We start from the raw sequence: 22,279 nt of genomic DNA on the forward strand, positions 1-22,279 counted from the left end.
TATTTCAATTAAAAAAAATCATTATCAGTAGTAGAATTTTATCTAACCATGATGAATTGTAGCACAATTGAACAATCTACTTCTGGTCACCCACAAAAACTCTCGCCAAGAGAACCTCTCCCTGCGAAAATTCTTAATGTGCCATGAAGAGAATGGCTGATTCCTAAATACTTCCTTTCTTTTTCTTTAGGCTGCTGGTATACAATTTGTACGCTTTGTCACCAAATAACGAGTCGCTACACATGATTTGGCATCACCCTCACCCAAAAATCAATTCCTGAATTGTTATGACAAGGCCTCAACCTTCTGTAGAGCTGGATTTGTCTGCAGGGCATGAAAAAAAAAAAAAAAGTCTTTCATTGTTCGGATTTGCCGTACTGATTCTCTCTCTCTCCCCCTCCCCAATTTCCAGGTTTTGTGTTTCATCTAATGATATCACAGGGTTCACAGCCACACAACTTTCTTTAGGAAAGAAAAGGTGCAAGGCTAATTTGTTTGGCAAGCCTTCACCCTAAGTTGAGTGATGTCAGAGAACTCTACTTCTTTCCTGAAAAAAAAGAGAAAATAATATTATATAAAAAAAAAAAAACTCATGTCCACTGGACTATGATAATTGATATTACTAGTCTTCTCTCACAAACCCTTTTCTCGGCTGGTTTGCTTGTAACAAGATCCAAGCCAGTGCCATATCAGTTATTATTATTATCATTAGTATTATTATTATTATTATTATTATTATTATTATTATTATTATTATTATTATTATTATTATCATCATTATATTATCATTATTATCATTATTATCTATTCAGCCAAATGAAATTAACAATAACAGTTGAATACATAATGTTGATTCACTGATCAGTTGATCAATGATTTCATCAACATTTGTACATTGTACTTGTCCTGTCAAAACCCAGTTTGTTTATGCATAGAATTAATGGCCCGGATTATATCTCCGTGGTATAAACAAGGTGAATCAAGAAGCTCTACTAGTATTCTACTCCTAATTTGTGTAAGATCTGATGAAAAAAAAAATGCTGTATACACCATTTGTATGCACATGTGATTCTTATACAGCCACTGAACCATTTTGCTCTACGTGATTAATCAATTTTAGCTACTTATGTAAATTTACCATACTGTAAAAAACCATCCACTGAAAATAGTAAATAACAAATTCAGTGTTGAGTGTTGCAAATTCTCATCATTCAGGCATCACTTTGTAACACACATTCGATAGTCATCAGTGTCCAATGAATCTACATCTATTGCATTTATGTGTATAGGCCTATACTGTGATTTTTTTTTTTGGACTTGCATTGCACTTCAATTTGCTTCAATTTGATATTCTAAACAAAGTTTTGCTTCTTGACTTAGACACTGCAGTTCAAGGTTAATATACGCAAAAGATTTAGCGCCAACTCTCACATCACATCCAGATCAGATGTGATGGATTTACCTGTAAACGGCTAGAGATCTTGCGTTGAGTAAACATGATAAAAGTCCATCTAGGAGCTACTAACCAGTGCAGTACTCAGTATACCATTGTGTAAAATTGTGATAAGAACTATATAAGTCTTATGCCAGAAGCATCTAAACTTGCACCAGCTTATCATGGAATTGTTGCCATTCAACTAAAAAAAGGGGAATGAAACGGGTATCGGTACGACGGTAGTGATCGTGGTAGGGTTATTACAAAAGAATAGGGAAAAATCATTCCATTTCATTAAGACAGAAAAACTGTGAGAAGATGAGGTACAATTTTCACAAATGTTATCAAGTTCAAAGATGGTGACAGACACAATAATTACAACAAAGCAAATGGTATCAATCGTGATTTTAGATTGTCAAGTACCTTCAAGTCCTACTGATGCGCTCCCAACACTGATTGACATGCAGCTGAGCGCGAGCACCAGGCCCCCAACGAAAACGCCCGCTGAGCCCAGGGGCCGACTCCCGCTACACGAAACCATGTCCCAGCAGTAACCCGATCAGCCGATAACTTGGGGAAAGTTTGAAGTGGTCACTAATTCCCAATAATATATCCTAAACGGCTTGGCTTGAGTTACATTCTTCCGCAGCAAATATCCAAGAGCAACATCGTGATTCCTTCCGTTTACTGGCGACAGCAGGTTCAGCAGCTAGGAACGATTTCAGGTAGAGAACGGAGACCCTGTGTAACAATGTCTAGTCAGCCGAACCAAGCCTTGCTAGCCTACAGGTGACCTGAAACTTTTTCTTTGTGTACGTTCAATGCACCTCGCTCAAGCTTGCTCTACTTGCTATTAGGGCTTTCCCATCGTTTACGAAAAAAGGAGAGAACTCGGCGATTGACCGTACTCGCACTGAGATTACCCTGTGGCTTTAGCCACGCATCACCGCATGCCTTGTGAAAACAAATCGGCTACCGAGATTTTATCCCTTTTCTCTATCCTCTGTTATCCTCTTCTTTTGGTTGTTCAATTTGGTCGTCTGTCGGTCTGCCTGACTGCCATTACCCTGTGACTTTACATAAGTTTCTCATTTCTTTTTTATCCTTCGAAATATGAAAAGAATGATCTTTACCTGCAGCGGCCAGAATGTGAAATAATGTGCCATGAGTTCCGGAAAGATTATAATCATAGAACTGATGTCATCTCCTTTCCTTCTATTCATAAAAATTATCAAACTAGTTCTTGAAGCTGATATTGGTAATCCAATAAAGATGAAATGCTATATAATCATACTTCGTATTTTGTATGTCTAGCCCTACATGAATAGGCGAGGCTTAAATTATCTCTTATATGCACACATCCATGATATATGACGATTCTTATCGTAAACGGGTTAAACGTTACTTCTGAAAAAAAAATAATAAATTGATGTAGGGTAAGTCCATCATCAGATTATGCAAAATAAAACCTTTCCAATGATGTGAATGATACAGTTATGATTAAAGCTATCCCATATTTTCCTGTCACTTCCTTCGTTTTTATATCACGTTTATTGCAAATATTCTCAAATCTCCAAGAATGGAGTTAACTCATTTTGCCAGCAATATTTTCTTCTATCGAAACAATCGTCTTTACGAATAATCAAAAGGAGAGTTCTGATTGGTCACTCCAATATTTGGTCATTGGTCATGTGACTCAGTTTATGAATGGTGGATGAGATAAAGAAATCATTCAGTTTATAGCTATGCATATATATAAGATATTAATGACACATATTTATATGCTTTATTATCAATTAACATTATCTTATGAAAAAAAAAAACAATACATAGGCACTTAAACATGAAATTGGACCTTTTTGGCAAGGGTATACATTTTTATTCGTCCTAAGACTTCTTAAAAATGATTTCAAGTGCAAATGGAAAAAGTTGAAGATTTCAATTAGGTTTTCTTAGACAATATTCGAATTCTGATGAATACTATTCATCTTTGCAGTATGCGTCCTGAGGTGTTATCTTCTTTTCAGACGTACGTTTATTTCTGTGCTTTCCGCTGTGACGATCACCTTGCCCATTTTTCTCGTCATTATCACCATAGTGACTATTATCATCATCATCATCTCTGTCATCGCCGTCTTCAAAGTCATCTTCACAATCACCATAATCACTATAATTAAATCGGCTTTGTCATTCATTTTCATAATTATTACAATGTTACATCATCATTACCATCGTCATCATATCGCCATCATCGTCACCATCATCATCGCCATCATCGTCGTCATCATCATCATCGTCATCATCATCATCATCATCATTCACTATCACCATCATCTTCCTTGTTTCTGCGTGTTTTCTTCCACTAATTTACATTCTCAAAGTGTACTTATCAAAATATAGACTATAGAGGGCAGGCGATCTGAATGAACATGGAACTTGAAAGACGCGTTGCGTCTCTTGAAGAAGCAACCAGACAACGTTACCAGTTGATGTGTTTCATTATAACGCCATCTCTTGTCAGAAAGTATATAATATTACTGTTCGCCGCAACTTCATGCTGGCGACAATGTTGCAGGCATGCAGATGGCCCTCGACAACATAAACAATGTCAAATAAGTTCATTAATTCCTTCAGGATAACGACCATAATGCAGATAAAAGCGTACGTAGTCGAAGGTATGTATTATAGGGAATGAGGGTCCTCTTGGTGTGCAGTGATTCTGCTTCTGTCTACCATAAATATCAACATCAGCACCATCAGCATTGTAATCGTCGTCATCATCGTCACCATCACTGTTCTCGTTTTCTTTATTATTTGTTGAAACGCATATCTTTGTTTCTAATCTCCAAATATAAAGAGAGTCCCATGCGTTCTCAGTTGATGTTTCATTCCTTTTTTTTTGGGGGGGGGGGTTAAGTATTACATGCAGTTTGTTTCTTTATACGGCTCTCTATATTGGACAGGTTGGCTATTTCAAGGGGGAAAATGTTTGCGATCATTCCTCTCTTATATTTCATCACACACAAAGAAAAGATATCAAGTAACGAGTGTTGGGAAATGTAGTCAAAGGCGGCAAGATATGCAACACTAGCAATGCAATGAGACCATGAACTGCAATTTCTCCACACTAAGCGCTCGAGATATTTATTGGTAGCGTGTTTTAAGGAACAATGTCTTGTAATTTGGCTGTATCAACTCTTACAATTCCCATAACCATAGGAAACATTAATCATTTTATTTGCAGAGACTTTGAAGGCACCCGCAGCGTTGGAATAGGTGCAAGAAAGGCTAGCACATTTTTTTTTAATGTCTGCTTGCAAAATGTCTGCTTGTACCAAATAATCCTATACTTACAGTATAATACTATGACTGCATAGTATCATACCCTACGAGTATGCCAAATATTATTACCAGATACAGTAAGTGAGTGATTAAAGGGATCGCACGCCTTAAGAAAGACAGAATGCGTAACACATCGTGCCATTTTACGGATGTTCATATTGCAACAAATACGATAATGGACACTCTTCTACATTGCTCTGTGTAAGGAGATTGAAGGAAATACATTATAAATATAACTTTTTGAGCTGACAAATAACGCATTATTTTTAATGTCGGTTTCATGGTATAAAGAATCTTTCGTATCTAACTTGTGTCAGACTGAGTGCTATAATGCTACAAGATCAAAGCCAGTTTGATCATATCACTCAATACATTACATGATAGTGACGTACATGTACGAATGACACTATAGTTTTGAATATGAAGACATAACTATACAAAAGTTTATGCGCAGCGACATATCTTAGCACGTCATTTTTTCATACTTTATGTGCAGTAAAATTAGAGGACAAGGTATGTATCCGTATTTAACGTAATCAATAATTCATTACACAAATAAAACGATTTAATGTGTTACCGTAAAGACAGACAATAAAGGTAATAACAGAGGCAAGAGCACAGCTCACTAGAACTTAAAAAAAACGTCGTTGTTAAACGGTTTAAATTGTTGAAATAAACACATGATATCCAAAATGATATCCGCGACTTGAAAAGCAACTTACTCTCATATTTGCTTCTTTCTAAATAATTATCCAAAATGCATTTGAGCCACACGAAAAGCAATTCACTCTTCCTCTCTCCCCCCCCCCCCCCCCCCCTCTCTTAACCCCTTGGAGTGACATGCCACTCAGTGACCAAGGCAATGTTTATAAATAGCATAAGACCCGATAAATAAAATGACAGAATGATTATATAGCTTATGGAAGTCACAGAATTTTGAAATGTCACAATCATGTTCATAAACATTTTTGTGTACTTTTACTCTATTCCTCACAGTCAATGTGACTATGGCGTGACAATGCACTTCAATACAAAGGACATGATTCTCAAGGAGACAGTAAACTTCATCTGCAAACGATCAAGTTTGTAATCTTCTCTGTAAGAAATCACAAAGTTTGTTCTCTGAAAGTCATATGAAAGAGATGATTTGATTACTATATACCGCTATGATATCCATGTTGTCCATTGTGTTTCTGTCCCCCCTTTTCGTTAAGGAATATTAATTTTTAAAACAAAATTATCGCTATCGATAAGGGAATACTCAGCAGGGGAAAAAAAAAGACATTGTCTGTGTGTTGGTCGGAGTCATGACCACAATTATTGTGATTATGAAAGGACGTGCATTAACTCGAACAGAGGTTTAAAAATAGGTTCTAAATGTCTAGGGAAACAGGAAAAAATTCGTTCTTACAATCTCTAAAACAGTGATATTCATCTTTGACAGAAATATTACGGAATGGGCAAATATCGGCCGGCATTGGATGACTCCGCGTATGATCACGTGATGGTAAAACAATGTTATTGTGGTTTCTTGTTCTCCTACAGGCGAAAGAGCGATATACAGTGTGCCTAACGATAAAACGATAACAATTTTACCGCAAATCGGTAGAATGAGCTTTCAAATTCTAAGCAAGCTTACTCAAAGCATCATAGTAACTTAAGCCCCTCAATTGTATCTTAAACCTTCAGCATGAAACATTCTGTATGTTCGCATGTTTCCTTCCGCGGCCGTAATCATTCTACATAATTCGTTATTGCTCCACATAGGACAACGCAACACGGGGGAAAGATTTTCATGGGCTGTGGTATAGTCAATTGCTCGGGTTTAATCAGTCAGGTATACCAATAACTAGGGTGATGTCTAGACTGAAACTTTTCTTCAGTAGAATTATTCCTTTACATGTTGCTTACCATCACTTCTCCATGAATAAAGTTTTAGGCACAAATTTGCAGGAAAGCCTTCCTGGAGTGAATAATTATGACTAATTGAAGAAAATGGATATAGTGCGAGAATTTGAAGGGCGTTTTAACTAGAAAAAAAAGAAGCATATTATGCTCGACGAAATTAAAGTACAGCTGAATCAGTATTGTGTCTAGTCAATTTGGAGAAGACTTAGCCTTTCTTGGAGAAACGGGAGTGCCCAAACTCCAGAGAGCTGCTGCATTACCATAAAAGATACAAAATACAAGAACATTGATTCTCAGTAGATTTCAATTCAGTTTGTGCACCACGTGACTGGAAAGGGTAACATTCGTCACTTTCAGGCACTACCGTGTCTTAAAGTTTGTTGCGTAGAATCGTGTAGAGAATAACACTGACATTTCTCAGACATCGCCATGCGGTATTACAACAGAAATTTCCGTCTTTTTGCTTGATTCTCGACTAGTGGGCGTGCTCGATCCACTCTGACGCGAGCTAGGAACGCTCGTGCTCATGCGCAAACAGCTTCGTGAAGACCAGTTCGTTGCAAGACTGTCATCATCGTCGAAATCCAACTCGTCATCGGAGGCGATCTCGCTGACAGGAGTATTGGTAGGGGGTACGGTGGGATTTGGAAAGCGCATCCGCAAAGTAACTGTTCGAATTGGAGCACTGGCCGTGCCTTTCGATGCGTTCATTGGATCCATGTCGCTTAGAAGAGACGTCTCGCGGGTCTGATTATTTGATCTGCGCATGCTCAAGCGCACCCGCGAGGGCGCGTCGCCGCCTCCGATAGTGACGTCACAATCGTCGTTTGCGCTCGGAATGTAAATAGGGTCTGGATAGAGGGGCTGACGAGATCTACGCGGAGATGACAAAGATGACGCTTCGTCGCTCGCTGAGGGCGATGTGTAAGTATTTCTTGGAGAGAGTCGCGATTGCAGGGGAAAGCTCCTCGAGCTATGTTCATCCACGCTCCCATGTGGAGACGTCTTACCACTCCCGTCAGGAATGCTTAGCAGTTGAATGCTCATTAGTCTGTCATTGTAATTTGGCGCCAATCTGAGCGACTGAGTGTCGACCCCATTTGCCGCGGGATTGCAGGCACTGCGAGTCGTTGTTCTGTCCCTGCTCGAGCGCATCTGCGAACTGAGGGCCTGTAGCCTATGCTTGTACTCACTGATGGCTGTCTTAGCGTCTCTTTCCACAAGGTCTTCCGATATGTGCGGACGTCTCTCTTCGGCAACTAGCGACGCGTGAGCCACGCGCCGCTTGGCTGCGCGTGGTCTCGGACGATGCGCCCTGCTAGAGATCGGAGGATGCTTTTCCTCGACTAATCGGATGATCTCTTTAATGTCGAGTCTGTCGGGATCCTCAAGAGCAGCCTTTTCCCGCCTTAAATCGGCCTTCAGTTTGTCTAGAGCTTGCTGCTCTTGGTGATGTTTCAGGTCAAGTTCTCCTGGGGTCGGTTTAGACATCGTTCTCATGAAACCCGTCCGTACATCCGTAAGCGGTCGTTGGTACGATCCGGACCTCATCGCTCTACTGCAGTTTCGTACCCTTTGTGCGATTGGCGTCCTCGACTGGAAGCAGTCCACCGGCGGGGCTGGCCTGCCAAACGCGAGGTATGACCCTCCATTGGTAACGCGGGCGCCATTTTGAGCAGGAACATCCTGCAGATCTTCTCCTTGGGTGGTAAAAGGTGCAGAGATTGTCGTCGGACCAGTGCGGCGCTTTACCGTCAGCACCGGGACGTGTCGGTCCCCCGGAAGCTGCTGACTGGAAGTCGGCAGCGTAATAGCCGAAGAGATTCTGTTAGAGCCTCTGGTTGGTTGAGATGTCTGATAAGGTCCGCCCATAGGGAATCCTGTGATGTTTATAGAAGAGTCCCTTGGATTGGTCAGAAAGTAGCAGGCTGACATCTCCGAGTCATGTTGCTGCAAGAAAATACGATGTAAAGACAGGGAGGAAAAGATATTAGTCCTTCTTGGAATTTTACATGCCTAAAGAAACTGTTATGTCTTTTACAACATCGTGTGCAGTTGGTCACAGGTATTATCCCTCGTTGTCAAGTAACATCTTTAGCAGCGTCATGAAACGTTATGATTGAAATATGTGTGCGATTCGAGTCTTGGGAGCACTCAAGTAAAAAAAAAAAAAAAAAAAAAAAAAAAAGAACATTAAAACTGTTATCATCTGAACATCATCGGCACTGTATAGCTGCTATATCTTGAAGCTTGAAAAGTTTAGATATCGGTAAGTCCAAGTTTGTACAGTATAGTATAGTTTGAAAGAAACTATGAAGAGACCAGACTTAAACTTATTTTGAAATATATTTTATGACTCAAATTGTATCAAACGTATTTCATACAAACTTATAAAACAATTGAATTGGAAAATGTGTACTTTGTATAATATATTACCATTTTGTAGGATGGAAATAAAGTAATCGAAATGAACTGAATTGAAACTACTTGCAAAACACAAAAAGATATAAAAACTATCACAATTCAACGATGGTAGAATACCATCGATTATAACTTTCCAAGCGTGAAAACAAACAACCGAAATAAGGACACACCGCAGATAAATTCAATATGCTTTTAGATACTCAATAAGAAAATGGATGAATTGTAAACGCAAAGACACCGGTAAAGAAATACCCAGTTCCTTCATATACAACTCTGAATTATTATGAACGAAAGAATTCTTCTCCTTTGCTCTTTCCTCCTCCTCTGTAATTTTTGTCTCTTTTTCGTTTTCTTCCACTGCTGCTCCTCATATTCACCATTACTTTTCTTCAGAAAGCATCATTGTAAGCACCATCATAACAGTGGTGAATATTATGATTATGAGTCCCATTTCGCAGAAATATTTCAAACTCAGCTCTTGGGTTTGTTTGCTTGCTATAAAGTTTCCTGTTTTCAAGAAAGGATATCATGTCTGAGAGTAGATACCAGCTACCCAAGTATCGTACTCTAATAATGGCACAAATAGTACTTTGCGTTCCTGAAAATAGATAGATATTATCATAAACATTTATACCTCCATTTAATACCCCACCGAATTCATGTACGGCACACCTATTTTCGGAAGTAAAGTGTTAAATAATCTGGAGAGCTGAAAGTGGGAAACCATCACCGACCATTGGAGGATTTTCAGGTGGTTGCTGAAACCCGACAACCATACAATGCTTTACTATACCTTAATCACTCTGCGCCATCAATGGAATATGGTGTCATAAATGTCGCATTATTGCGTCATATAATGCACTATGATTTATACCGACAGACTGTTAAGGACTGATCGTAAAAGAGAAAATACTATTTATGTCAAACAATTAAATGTTTATTGTACAGCCTATGCGAATGTCATTTACGCGAGAACAAGAGGGTAGAATGATATTACCAAAGAGCACACACAAAGGCCGCGGAAGTGTTGGGGTGCGGTTTCACCCCCTATACTATTTTGAGCCACAAAATGAAACATAGGTCATAGTGTGGTTGGGCTACGGCAGGAAAAATATATATTCATTTATACATTGATGCCAGCTCATGGATTACAAGCCAATTTAGTGTTAGCAGTTAGAGTGCATATAGCACAATGGATTTCAAAATTTGTGCAATGCGCAGTTGAATGCATAAACATATCTATACGGTTTCAATTAAATTTATCGTCGCAGAAATTGCAAAGAGGAAAAATTGAATCATCAACAGTGATCCTAAAAAAAACCACCCATAAGTTGACACACAAGAAAGAAAATCGTAGCTTAAATGGATGGTACAGTATTGGTGGAGATGAAAATTGGGGTTTTAACTTTTTGCGAGATACCAAGAAAACACTTATGAAATAGTACAGAGCATACCATTTTAAGAGGAATTCAAAGTTTATTTGATGAAAATCAGGTTCGGAATAACTGAAACATCCAAAAAAAAAAAACAAACAAACAAAAAACAAAGTAAAACAAAGTGATCGTAATAAAAGGTGGGTCCCACTCTTTATTAGAATCGCTCTGTTTTGGATATCTCAGCCATTTCAAAACCAATTTTCATCAAATAAATTTTGAATTCCTCATGGAATTATGCTCTTTCATATTTCATAAGAGGTTTCTCATTATCTCACCAAAAATGTTAGAAACTGAAATTAGGTATCAACCAAAACAATACGATCCCTTTAAACTAACAGTGTTACTGATGGAAGAAATGTAAAAACCCACTGAAATTATTTCCATATTTAGATGTAGGGTTCAACCCCAGATTTCCAATACACGTATACCGGGTCCGGCGTTCGCGCTGAATCTACCTATGTATACATATTTCGGTTCAGTCTTTTTATCCTGAGCAATAATTATTCTGGGAACATCCCATTTTCCCTGCATGCCTTATACGCCATGGTGACGATTAATCACGTAACGTCGTTGATTAAGAATTCATATGTATCAATAACAACCATGTGATTTATGAATAATCAAGGTTCATGTTCATCAAGTATTAATGCGGAAGGGTACAATATATACATGACACCTGTTGCTGTTGGGATCGTTTACGTAAATGATCGGAGGTCCATTTGCGATTCAATCGAATGCATGTCGTGGCAATTTACAATTCCGCGTACGACCATAATATTTAAATTTGAGTTATTCTGATCAAGTACCGTCATTTAAACGGAAAAGATATACATGTACCTATGTATAACACATAGCAACGTTTTTTTTTTTTCGCAAATGCGAAAGTAGCGGTAGATTCTTGTTCTCGGTGACGAAGCAAAGTGGGAAATCACGATATTGGTTTCGTTTGCAATATTCTATACTTTTTAGCAGCAGATTGTCATACACTAGGGAAAAGAACAAGAATAGATCCCACAAGCTATTAGTAGATGTAACTAACCTCTTATTATTTCAGACGCTTGATACACACTTCGGGAATAACCAATAGACTTTATATCTATTGCCAAAATAATGAGATGACAATCATGTAATCGAGTCAAATTACAGAACCATATGATTATGCAGTCCAGTGCCCTGTTGCATAAAACCCTTACCGCTGGACTTACCGCTCCTTTCTAGCGGTAAGTCTTCAAATTAGCGGTAAAGCTTATAATCCTTGATGCTGATTGGCTGTGATGTCTAATTTTGACGGTAGTTACCATTGAATTTCAACGGTAAGTTTTATGCAACGGGCCACAGGCCTTCAACATAACGGTAGGTTCCATACTTACGCAGTAGCACACATCTAAAAGTTTCCCTAGTCCCAGCGCCCAGTGGCACGTCACGTCCAATCAATAACGAAGTGATCTTTCAACATTTAAAACTTACTTCCGACAGCAAGTCTGACAAAGGAATACGGAGTACCTTGAATAATATTCCCTGTCAGTTGCGGACAAAGAGTATAAGCTCGAAACTGTGTATCTCCATATTAGTTGCTGGGCAAGACAAGTCATGATGTACGCCCACTTTGCGCTACCTAAAGGCGCCAGTTTGAGCAGCTTACCTTGGGTTAGACCACTTCTTACGACGTGCACCTTACACCGACATCTTATCATTCGAAAGCCGTTGGAATCTCTACGGCCTGGCGATAAACTGACGTCAAGTGCAAAATCAACAAACAGTAGTTCCGATGGGTCATTCCTATCAGAGTCCTCCTTTACAGTGAGAAGACGCGACGATTAGTAGGCCTATTTAGTTATTACAGAAGAGCTCCTACAAGAATGCCAAGCCGTGGTGGCAACGAGCTTTTGCAGTGAGTCTGCGCGCTCTGATCTGAATGCTAATCCACAGCGGTTAGGACTACAACAGTAGAAGTGAACTTACAGAGGAGTTAGATCACCACCCTATCCACACCTATGCACCCAATCTATCGGTTGATCGAACACAAGGTGATCTCACTATTTAGGACTGAGAGAATGTCGTCTGACACCATGAGATTGATTACCCGATATCAACTATCGTAATCATGATCGACAGTATCCTCCGTGATAAGAGAAGTGATATGTGATATAATTAACTTAAAATAGTGCATGATTCTCGAATACACCAAACTTTATTATTCATATTATGTGAACATCAAACCAAGGCCTTGATAAAACAAGTATTTGCAGGCTGATTGTGCACTATGGAGTACATTATCATGAACATATCTTTTCATTAACTCGTCAAACAGTACAAGTGCAATAAAGATATTAATTCTCTTGCCATTATTTCCAATATACAGCCTCAACAGGCCAAGATATTACTCATGTTGGCAACGTAAGCTCTCGAGACCCGTTTTGAATCAGGTAGATTTGTATCTTATCTGTGTCTATATATATATATATATATATATATATATATGTATATATGTATATATATTATATATATATATATATATATATATATATATATATATATATATATATATATATATATATATATATCATGGCTCGACACTAACTTTTTTGTTTGGTGGCCCGATGGGGCCACCAAAATCCTAAATTTCAAATTTTTGGTGGCCCGAGAGAAAAATTTGGTGTCCCGAAAAAAGAAACAATAAAAAACATTGAAAGTCCTTTTTCTTTTTAATGAGTCAAATATTTAAGTTTTATGATAGTAAGAATTAGAAGTTGGACATATTTACTCATAAATACACTTCAACAAACTTACAACACTCACTCTCGGGCACTCATTCAGTCCTTTTCATCCATCCTTTAAACAAATTTAACTGCTAATTTCCGGCGCAAAAAAGTTACGAATTTATTGACATACTTTTCAAAAAAATTTGCCCTTTTTTGAAATTTGGTGGCCCGACTTTCATTTTTGGTGGCCCCGGGCCACCGGGCCACCGTTAGTGTCGAGCCCTATATATATATATATATATATATATATATATATATATATATATATATATATATATATATATTATATATATATATCATCCTCCGAAAAACCTCTCATATCGTAGGATTGCATTCTTTCACTGACTGTTTTACTTTTGGTTTGGCATTCTAAAATATGATTAGTGAATACTCTGTGGGAGAAATATCTCACGTATCATTATCCTGAGACGAAATAACAGCAAGACCATGAAAAGTAATGGTGAGCACATCGAATATTACACAATTATTATTCGTCGATATTATGTTCCCATCGTTCGCTGTCATAATAGTAGCAATAGTAGCAAGATTATATTTTCTTCAAAAGAAGACAAAAACTTAAATGGTGCACACAACAGTCAACTGGCATTTGAGGAATGTAAATGACAAAATGTGTCAATCGTTATGTCTAGCATCAGTAACTTATATGTTCAATAGCATTTTTTTTTTCAGTTGCAAGATGTACTAGAGAAAACGTTGACTAGTTTCTTCCAGTTATATATTATCTTTATAATTGATGTTTCTTAATGTATTTTTTTCCATCCATGTGACAAGCTAGATGCTTGGCTCTGTACTTTTGAGATCAGATACTATAGTTCTGCAACATCAGACCTTATTTTCTCTCATTTGAAATTGAAACGAAGCACAGTATGGAATTGGGAATGCAGCTGGGAAAAGAATCTCCCCCTTGACGTTACGCGAAACGGAGTCTTACAGCTCCAAGGGTCCTATTAGGTTTTTCGTAATCCTCTTGATATACCGCCTCAACAGTTCTATACAGTTGCCATTCTACTTGTTCTATTGCCATTTTTGCACGCCAAACCGCGTACGATCTTTAATTTGCCCTCACCATGAATGTACATCGTGACCTTAAAGAGTGAATAGGTACAGCGACATTACATTAATCCAGCTGGGGAGGAGCGATTTTTGCTCCGTAGATATGAGGAGAAGGTCATCTCATTCTCTTACAATAGTACAGATTACCAGGACCAGGTTTTGCATAGAATATTGATTAGCAACACTTATCAGGATCCACACTCTCAGGAACGATTAATGACGAACATGGGGGAACGCTGACAAAAGTTTGATGTGTATAGATAATATCCCTCGGGAAATCAGCCCATTGCTCGTTTCTATACACCTATGAAATATTTTGCCCCATCAAGACAACCCCTTAAAAATAGAGACCAGACGACAGATATGTTATCGTTGTCCTTTTCTTTTCCTGGTTTGCTAGTTGTCATAAACTTTGTTTCAGAGACTACGCCACGAGTTTCAAAGTAAGATTGGGCAGATGAGATGGGTGAATTTGAATTTTCTCTAGCGACAATGCAAGGATGACACAAGGATGCAAATTAAATAAGAGCTCGACTATCTTTTTTTTTTATCTGCTTGTAACTTTTTTTTTTCGGAGGGTGGGGGCGCCAGTAAAAAGACATTGAATTTACCGAGGTTGCATGAGATAAGACAGGTCTGTGATATTGAATATAGACACAGCATCAACAGCATTGTCAATCTTATCGAAGTGAAGAAGATTGCCGTTACGACGACGATGCGAGTATGATAACGCCTACGTCAGACATTTTATAATCCTTTGGTATGAATGAGGGAGCGTGGTGACTTAGGCGTTATAAGTTCATCAGGAGGACGCGTTACACCGACACATCCACGAACATTAACGGCCCCGACGTACGGCTGATTTTTGAAAGGAAGTACATGCATTGTAGGAAGTAGCCTCTCTGCACGGCTATACCATCGTCCATGCATGTATCCCTCATAAAGCATGCATGGGGATCACGTTGCCCTTGCCGCTTGTTATTCATCAGGCTTCATACATGGATGTGTTGAGCATTTGTGCTTATTCACATCACGATGTCTAAAAATTATACAGTATAGAGAACTCTCGGATGTTTCTTTGAAGCCCAAGGATAAAACTCATTAGTTTTGACGACAATGAAGAGGGGAGGAAAGAGGGAGGAAAAAAGAGGAAGGAGGGATAGGGATAGGGAGAGATAGGCTGAGAGGGGTAGGTAATATACAGACTGTTAGACAAGTGCGTTTTGTACAGCTAAGCAAAAGAAAATGGAAAGATGGACTCTGAGAGAGGCACACAGGTTACACAGACAGACATAATGGAGAAGAAAATGAACGCGATAAAAGATTCCAGAGGGAGATAGAATGAAGAGAGAAACATACTGATAGATAAATAGATATATAAACAGATGGATAGATGAAGAGATCAATAGATATATAGATAAGTAGATAGATAGATAGATGGATGGATTGATGAATAGATGGTTAGATAAATTGGTAGAGAGATAGATAAATAGATAGATAAATAGATAGATAGATGAATTGATAGATAGATGGATAGATTGATGGAGAGAGAGAGAGAGAGGGTAGAGAGAAGGAGAGGGAAGGAGAGAGAGAGGACAGCGGGAAAGAGAGGAGCAAACTTTACCAGGCTGTGAAATAATGACGTCATTGTGGGGAGCGACAGGTGAATGGTCACTGAAGGAACTTCCGTTCCCTCGACCTACATGCACATTATTGCCTGTAATAACAAGGAAAAGTAGAAATTACGCGGTGCGTAATATATGTCCCCGCCGGAAGTAGCATTTTGTAGCAAAATGTACAATATAGGTAAAAAATCAAGGTCAAAGGTCAAAGAAGTCAAAGGTCAAAATTCTGTGCAGAAGTTTTCAAGCGCTCACCTAGTGCCATCACATAAAGCAAACGGAATCGAAATCGGGTTAGAAATGGCGAAGGAGTAGCATTTTGTAGCAAAATGTACAACAAAATGTAGGTCAAAAATTAAGGTCAAAGAAGTCAAAGGTCAAAATTCTGTGTAGAAGTTTTGAAGCCCTCACCTAGTGCCATCACATAAATCAAACAGAATCGAAATCGGGTAAGAAATGGCGAAGGAGTAGCATTTTGTAGCCAATGTACAATATGGGTCAAAAATCAAGGTCAAAGGTCAAAGAAGTCAAAGGTCAAAATTCTGTGTAGAAGTTTTGAAGCCCTCACCTAGTGCCATCACATAAAGCAAACGGAATCGAAATCAGGTTAGAAATGGCGAAGGAGTAGTATTTTGTAGCAAAATGTACAATACAGGTCAAAAATCAAGGTCAAAGGTCAAAGAAGTCAAAGGTCAAAATTCTGTGTAGAAGTTTTGAAGCCCTCACCTAGTGCCATCACATAAAGCAAACAGAATCGAAATCGGGTTAGAAATGGCGAAGGAGTAGCATTTTGTAGCCAATGTACAATATGGGTCAAAAATCAAGGTCAAAGGTCAAAGAAGTCAAAGGTCAAAATTCTGTGTAGAAATTTTGAAGCCCTCACCTAGTGCCATCACATAAATCAAACAGAATCGAAATCGGGTAAGAAATGGCGAAGGAGTAGCATTTTGTAGCCAATGTACAATATGGGTCAAAAATCAAGGTCAAAGGTCAAAGAAGTCAAAGGTCAAAATTCTGTGTAGAAGTTTTGAAGCCCTCACCTAGTGCCATCACATAAAGCAAACGGAATCGAAATCAGGTTAGAAATGGCGAAGGAGTAGTATTTTGTAGCAAAATGTACAATACAGGTCAAAAATCAAGGTCAAAGGTCAAAGAAGTCAAAGGTCAAAATTCTGTGTAGAAGTTTTGAAGCCCTCACCTAGTGCCATCACATAAAGCAAACAGAATCGAAATCGGGTTAGAAATGGCGAAGGAGTAGCATTTTGTAGCCAATGTACAATATGGGTCAAAAATCAAGGTCAAAGGTCAAAGAAGTCAAAGGTCAAAATTCTGTGTAGAAATTTTGAAGCCCTCACCTAGTGCCATCACATAAAGCAAACGGAATCGAAATCGGGTAAGAAATGGCGAAGGAGTAGCATTTTGTAGCAAAATGTACAATACAGGTCAAAAATCAAGGTCAAAGGTCAAAGAAGTCAAAGGTCAAAATTCTGTGTAGAAGTTTTGAAGCCCTCACCTAGTGCCATCACATAAAGCAAACGGAATCGAAATCAGGTTAGAAATGGCGAAGGAGTAGTATTTTGTAGCAAAATGTACAATACAGGTCAAAAATCAAGGTCAAAGGTCAAAGAAGTCAAAGGTCAAAATTCTGTGTAGAAGTTTTGAAGCCCTCACCTAGTGCCATCACATAAAGCAAACAGAATCGAAATCGGGTTAGAAATGGCGAAGGAGTAGCATTTTGTAGCCAATGTACAATATGGGTCAAAAATCAAGGTCAAAGGTCAAAGAAGTCAAAGGTCAAAATTCTGTGTAGAAATTTTGAAGCCCTCACCTAGTGCCATCACATAAAGCAAACGGAATCGAAATCGGGTAAGAAATGGCGAAGGAGTAGCATTTTGTAGCAAAATGTACAATACAGGTCAAAAATCAAGGTCAAAGGTCAAAGAAGTCAAAGGTCAAAATTCTGTGTAGAAGTTTTGAAGCCCTCACCTAGTGCCATCACATAAAGCAAACGGAATCGAAATCGGGTTAGAAATGGCGAAGGAGTAGCATTTTGTAGCAAAATGTACAATATAGGTCAAAGGTCAAGGTCAAAGGTCACGACTGAAATTCTGTGTAGAAGTTTCAAAGCTCCCATGTAGTGCTATCATATAAAGCAAACAGAATCAAAATTGGCTCATAAATGACAGAGAAGTAGCAAATTGAAGATTTTGATCACACACGGACGCACACACGGACGGACGGACACACGGACACACACACGCACGGAGCCCGTTTCATAGTCCCCTGCTCGAACTCGTTCGGCGGGGACAATTAAGAGGTTTTACTCATTTTTCTTTTACACCACAGCGATTGCGAATTTCCAGTATGTTTAATCAATGATGGCCAACGGCGAAAAAATATTTGACAATCAGAATGGAGGTCACTATATTCCTGCTTTGTGGTATATGTAATAATATTTTCATGACCGGAATATCAAGTAGGTCAAAACACACTTGCTATCAGATATGAGAGCATAATCATAGAGGTTCAAGTGGTATAAGAAGGTGACAACAACGCGTGGGTGGTGGGGGGGGGGGCAGTTTCAGTGATGCATGACTTAGTTTAAGCAACTAAGTACTAGTAGTACTAAGAACTAAAAACTTAAAGATTTGACCGCAATCTTCGAACTCTATGCATCACTGATAATGTTCTGTGTTATTAGAAAACGTTGTATGCCTTTGTGTTTTGTCACATTATACTATGTTATGTTATTGAATGTTATGTTATGTTTTGTTTTGTTATGTCACATTATATATGTTTTCAGCTTTGTGTGGTTTCCTTTTCTTCATGTGGTATATACATGTATGTTGGTGCATGTTCGAACAGAACCCTTCAACGTGAGACATACATGTTGTAGCTCTTGGCTTCCAATAAGGATATCCATGATGAATATGATGATATAACGTAACAATGAGATAAAAATAGATGTATAAACATGATTTTTCTGTTTCTGGCCTTCTTTCAGGTTCTGATAACATGGTCAGCAACAAATGTGATAGACCATGACTGTCCAATGCTCTGCAAAGAGAGAACATGGAGTTATTTTGAACAACATTTATCCCCAAAACATATTCTGCTGATTCCTCATATAAACTCAAGGGAGTGATTTGACTTTAAAACTGTGCCCACTAGTCTGTTACTGGCGTATCATAAATGAGCGAGAAACGATTAGCATAACTAAAATCATAACTGAACATGATTGCTACGGACACTAGTCTAAAAACACTGAAGTGGTTGTTTCATTTTTGATCGACTATATCTATATTTGTTGAAGCGCATTGGTTACTGCAATTCTCACAAAACATCAACTCCTTATCCTCAGCACATTTATTTTGAATAGTTTTACACTCTAAAAATACAACAAGTTAACAAATGAATGCGATGTGAAAGCGTCGTTATTATGTTTTCCCCTTACCTCCAGAGTGTAGAGAGCGTAGAGAAACTAAAATACAACTCACCCTTAACCGTCTGTGCTGTTATATCGCAGTCATGAAACTGTGAACGACATCAATTTACTGTAACTTGGTGACTGATTAACAAATTGCCTTAAACCACGTAAATAAGCACCGAGTATTTAGTGTTTGAAGTAATAGCCATGATAAAATTCATGGGCACGATACTCTGTTACAGGGATTCGAACCTACGGCCACCTGATCGCTAGACAGGCGTCATATCCACTAGAGAGTCACTACCGAACTTACGCCCGATAGCTAGTGATGGTTCTGATCTCTTGTAGCAGCGGGTACTGCATATTATTTATTCAAATTCACGATTCTTGCGTCGAGTTGTATGTATAAGTGCCCTTCATCGACCGAAATAAGCACCAATTATTCAGTATTGTGCACGATTGGAGGAATAGCCATGATACAAATCATCGGCATACAGGCATTATTCTTATCTATGGAAATCTAGAAATCAGGAGGTTGTGGCTTTGTTCATTCTTATCGACGATATCGATTTATATGTACAACAACTGAAGGCGAATTCTAAACCTGATCACCGATCATGTATATTTTAGTGTTTTGTTTGACAAAGTGTGTTTCGTAAAGCTGATTATCATCTCGGTAGCAACAATTGTGACGCCAATGACGCCGATGTTACGCTAAATCTGTTCATGTGACGGTTGGTTGCTATGTTAAGTAGACTTGATTCGCATTCTTCGATTATTGCCATGGTAACGAAGTTCACGCATCAACAGTTTCTGTCGCGTTAACAGCTGAGAGTGTTACATCCATTGTGAACATGACATCCAGAGAAAACCAACACAAGGGAAAGGGACACCGCGAGATGAGCAAAACCCACAACCTTCAAACCCCTTGTTTCATCCTCAAGTGTTAAACTTTTTTTTTTGTCATAGCAATGAAAGTCCTTTCATGTTGGTAGCGCTAAAAAGAATAATAAAAGGGCATTAAGTAATACGACAGAATCCTCGTTGTACAATATTACTCAACCATGAAATTCTCAGACCGACTACATCCCTGGTAAGACTAAGAGTTCTCACCTATAAGACAGCCTTAAAAGCATGCCATGATAACGGTTATTCAAATTGTCGATTATTTTTCTTTACGCGTTTTTTTTTTTCAAGAAGTGTTCTCGAACTGTTTTTTGTTTCTTTGACAACCCGATTTCTCCTTAAAATCTTGGCTTTTGTCATTTCCAAATGTGCGCTTTTTCACATTATAAATCAAATAGGAAAGTTTGTATGAGAGATTAGCAAACAGAAATTCAAGGCGTCGTGCAGTCTTTTTGAACCTGTGCGTACAACATACTCATATTAACAGGAAACTTCACACACTCCAAACCATTTTTGCGGTATCTTGTGTTTTCACCGATTGAACTGCCAAACAGCGCATGTGTAGATTTCATTGGATTAATGCCTAACTTATTTATAACACTTTGTTCAGTGGAATGAGGGCACGTACAAACAATGACATTGGATGCTAAAACGGTCCGCTCCTTGATCAACGCGTAATTATGGTCATAACGACCACTATCAGTGTGTACAAAAGTTGGTGCTGGTCCGTTGACTTTAGTCCATTTTGTGTAGCCTCTGTTGGCATGGTTGGCTCAAAATATATGATGCTGTCCCTAAGTATGATATTTGTGTGTTTTCACCATGGTAACGTGTAAATAAAATGGTCGAAGAAGCACATTTCATCTCAGGGAGCGTTAGTGTTATACTTATCGTCGACTGGGTAAACTGCACACTAACGCCCACACATCCATGCATGCATGACGTCTTCAAGATTATTCGGGTCAATTTATAGGAAGTTTCCTTGCTACAAGGTACACGAAACACTCGGAGGAATGAAGAGAGAGAGGGTATGTGTATATATCCGCTATCATGCTTCGTATCTCTCCTTGATGATTCCGCGAAGACATGTATCATTGGATAGAAATGTAAACGTGTCTAACCTATATCCAAAATGTAATGATCGCTGGTTGCCAATCAAAGTAATATGCAAGTCCCTTCAAGACGTATACTTGAATGAATTGATGATCGAATAATGTAACAAGCCAAAACTAATCGAGAACCATACAGGCCTATAGCTTTCCAGTCTTAAGCCTATTTCATTTGTAAAAACAACAACAACAGACAAACAAACAAACAAAACCGATACGGAGCACCATGATCATCAACATTAAAATCAAACCATACATCAGTACCACCACAGTGATTACTATCAAGATCTGAAATGAAAAAAAAGAAAAGAAAAAAAAAAGGAATGGATATTGGGAGACGATTACAATCAGAAGCGTGTCTCCTAATGGCGTCACAACGGAAATGTTCCTTTGAACATTCTCTTATCTCTTCACATGCATTCGGGTGTCTTTCGGTGATCCGAAGTGCTGGATATACGCGATTACATGATCACTATACATCATTCTCATCTACTGCAGATATCCTTCTTTATCTATTTTTGCTGACGTTTCTGTTGTTGTTTATACTCTGTGACGAATGAACGGAAATAGAATGGAAACAAGTCTGTCCTTATTTTGATTCATCTCTGATTTAAGATCATAAGATAATAATACAGCCCCCCCCCCAAAAAAAAGAGATTCTCCTAAAATTGCACCTCAACAGGCTCATAATAGGGCTATTTTCTATTTAGACGATGTGATACCATGACAACATCCTCTGCTGCTTACACGTGTTAGATGTTATTTTGATAAAGTCTAGAAGAGAATGGAATAGAACAAATACAATATGAATTTCGTAATGTGTTGTACTCTGTT

General features: G+C 38.4%; 1 protein-coding gene across 1 annotated transcript in view; it reads right to left on the reverse strand.

Moving 5' to 3' along the window:
- Window positions 1-7,102: 7,102 nt before the first annotated feature.
- Window positions 7,103-22,279, reverse strand: part of LOC140228477 (uncharacterized) — a 36,738-nt gene continuing 21,561 nt past the window's right edge. The window contains exon 2 of the mRNA XM_072308691.1: window positions 7,103-8,635. Within this exon, the coding sequence (XP_072164792.1) occupies window positions 7,103-8,635 (1,533 nt within the window). The remainder of the gene's footprint in view (window positions 8,636-22,279) is intronic.

This window comes from Diadema setosum, chromosome 5, assembly GCF_964275005.1.
Source record: "Diadema setosum chromosome 5, eeDiaSeto1, whole genome shotgun sequence".
NCBI classification, from domain to species: Eukaryota; Metazoa; Echinodermata; class Echinoidea; order Diadematoida; family Diadematidae; genus Diadema; species Diadema setosum.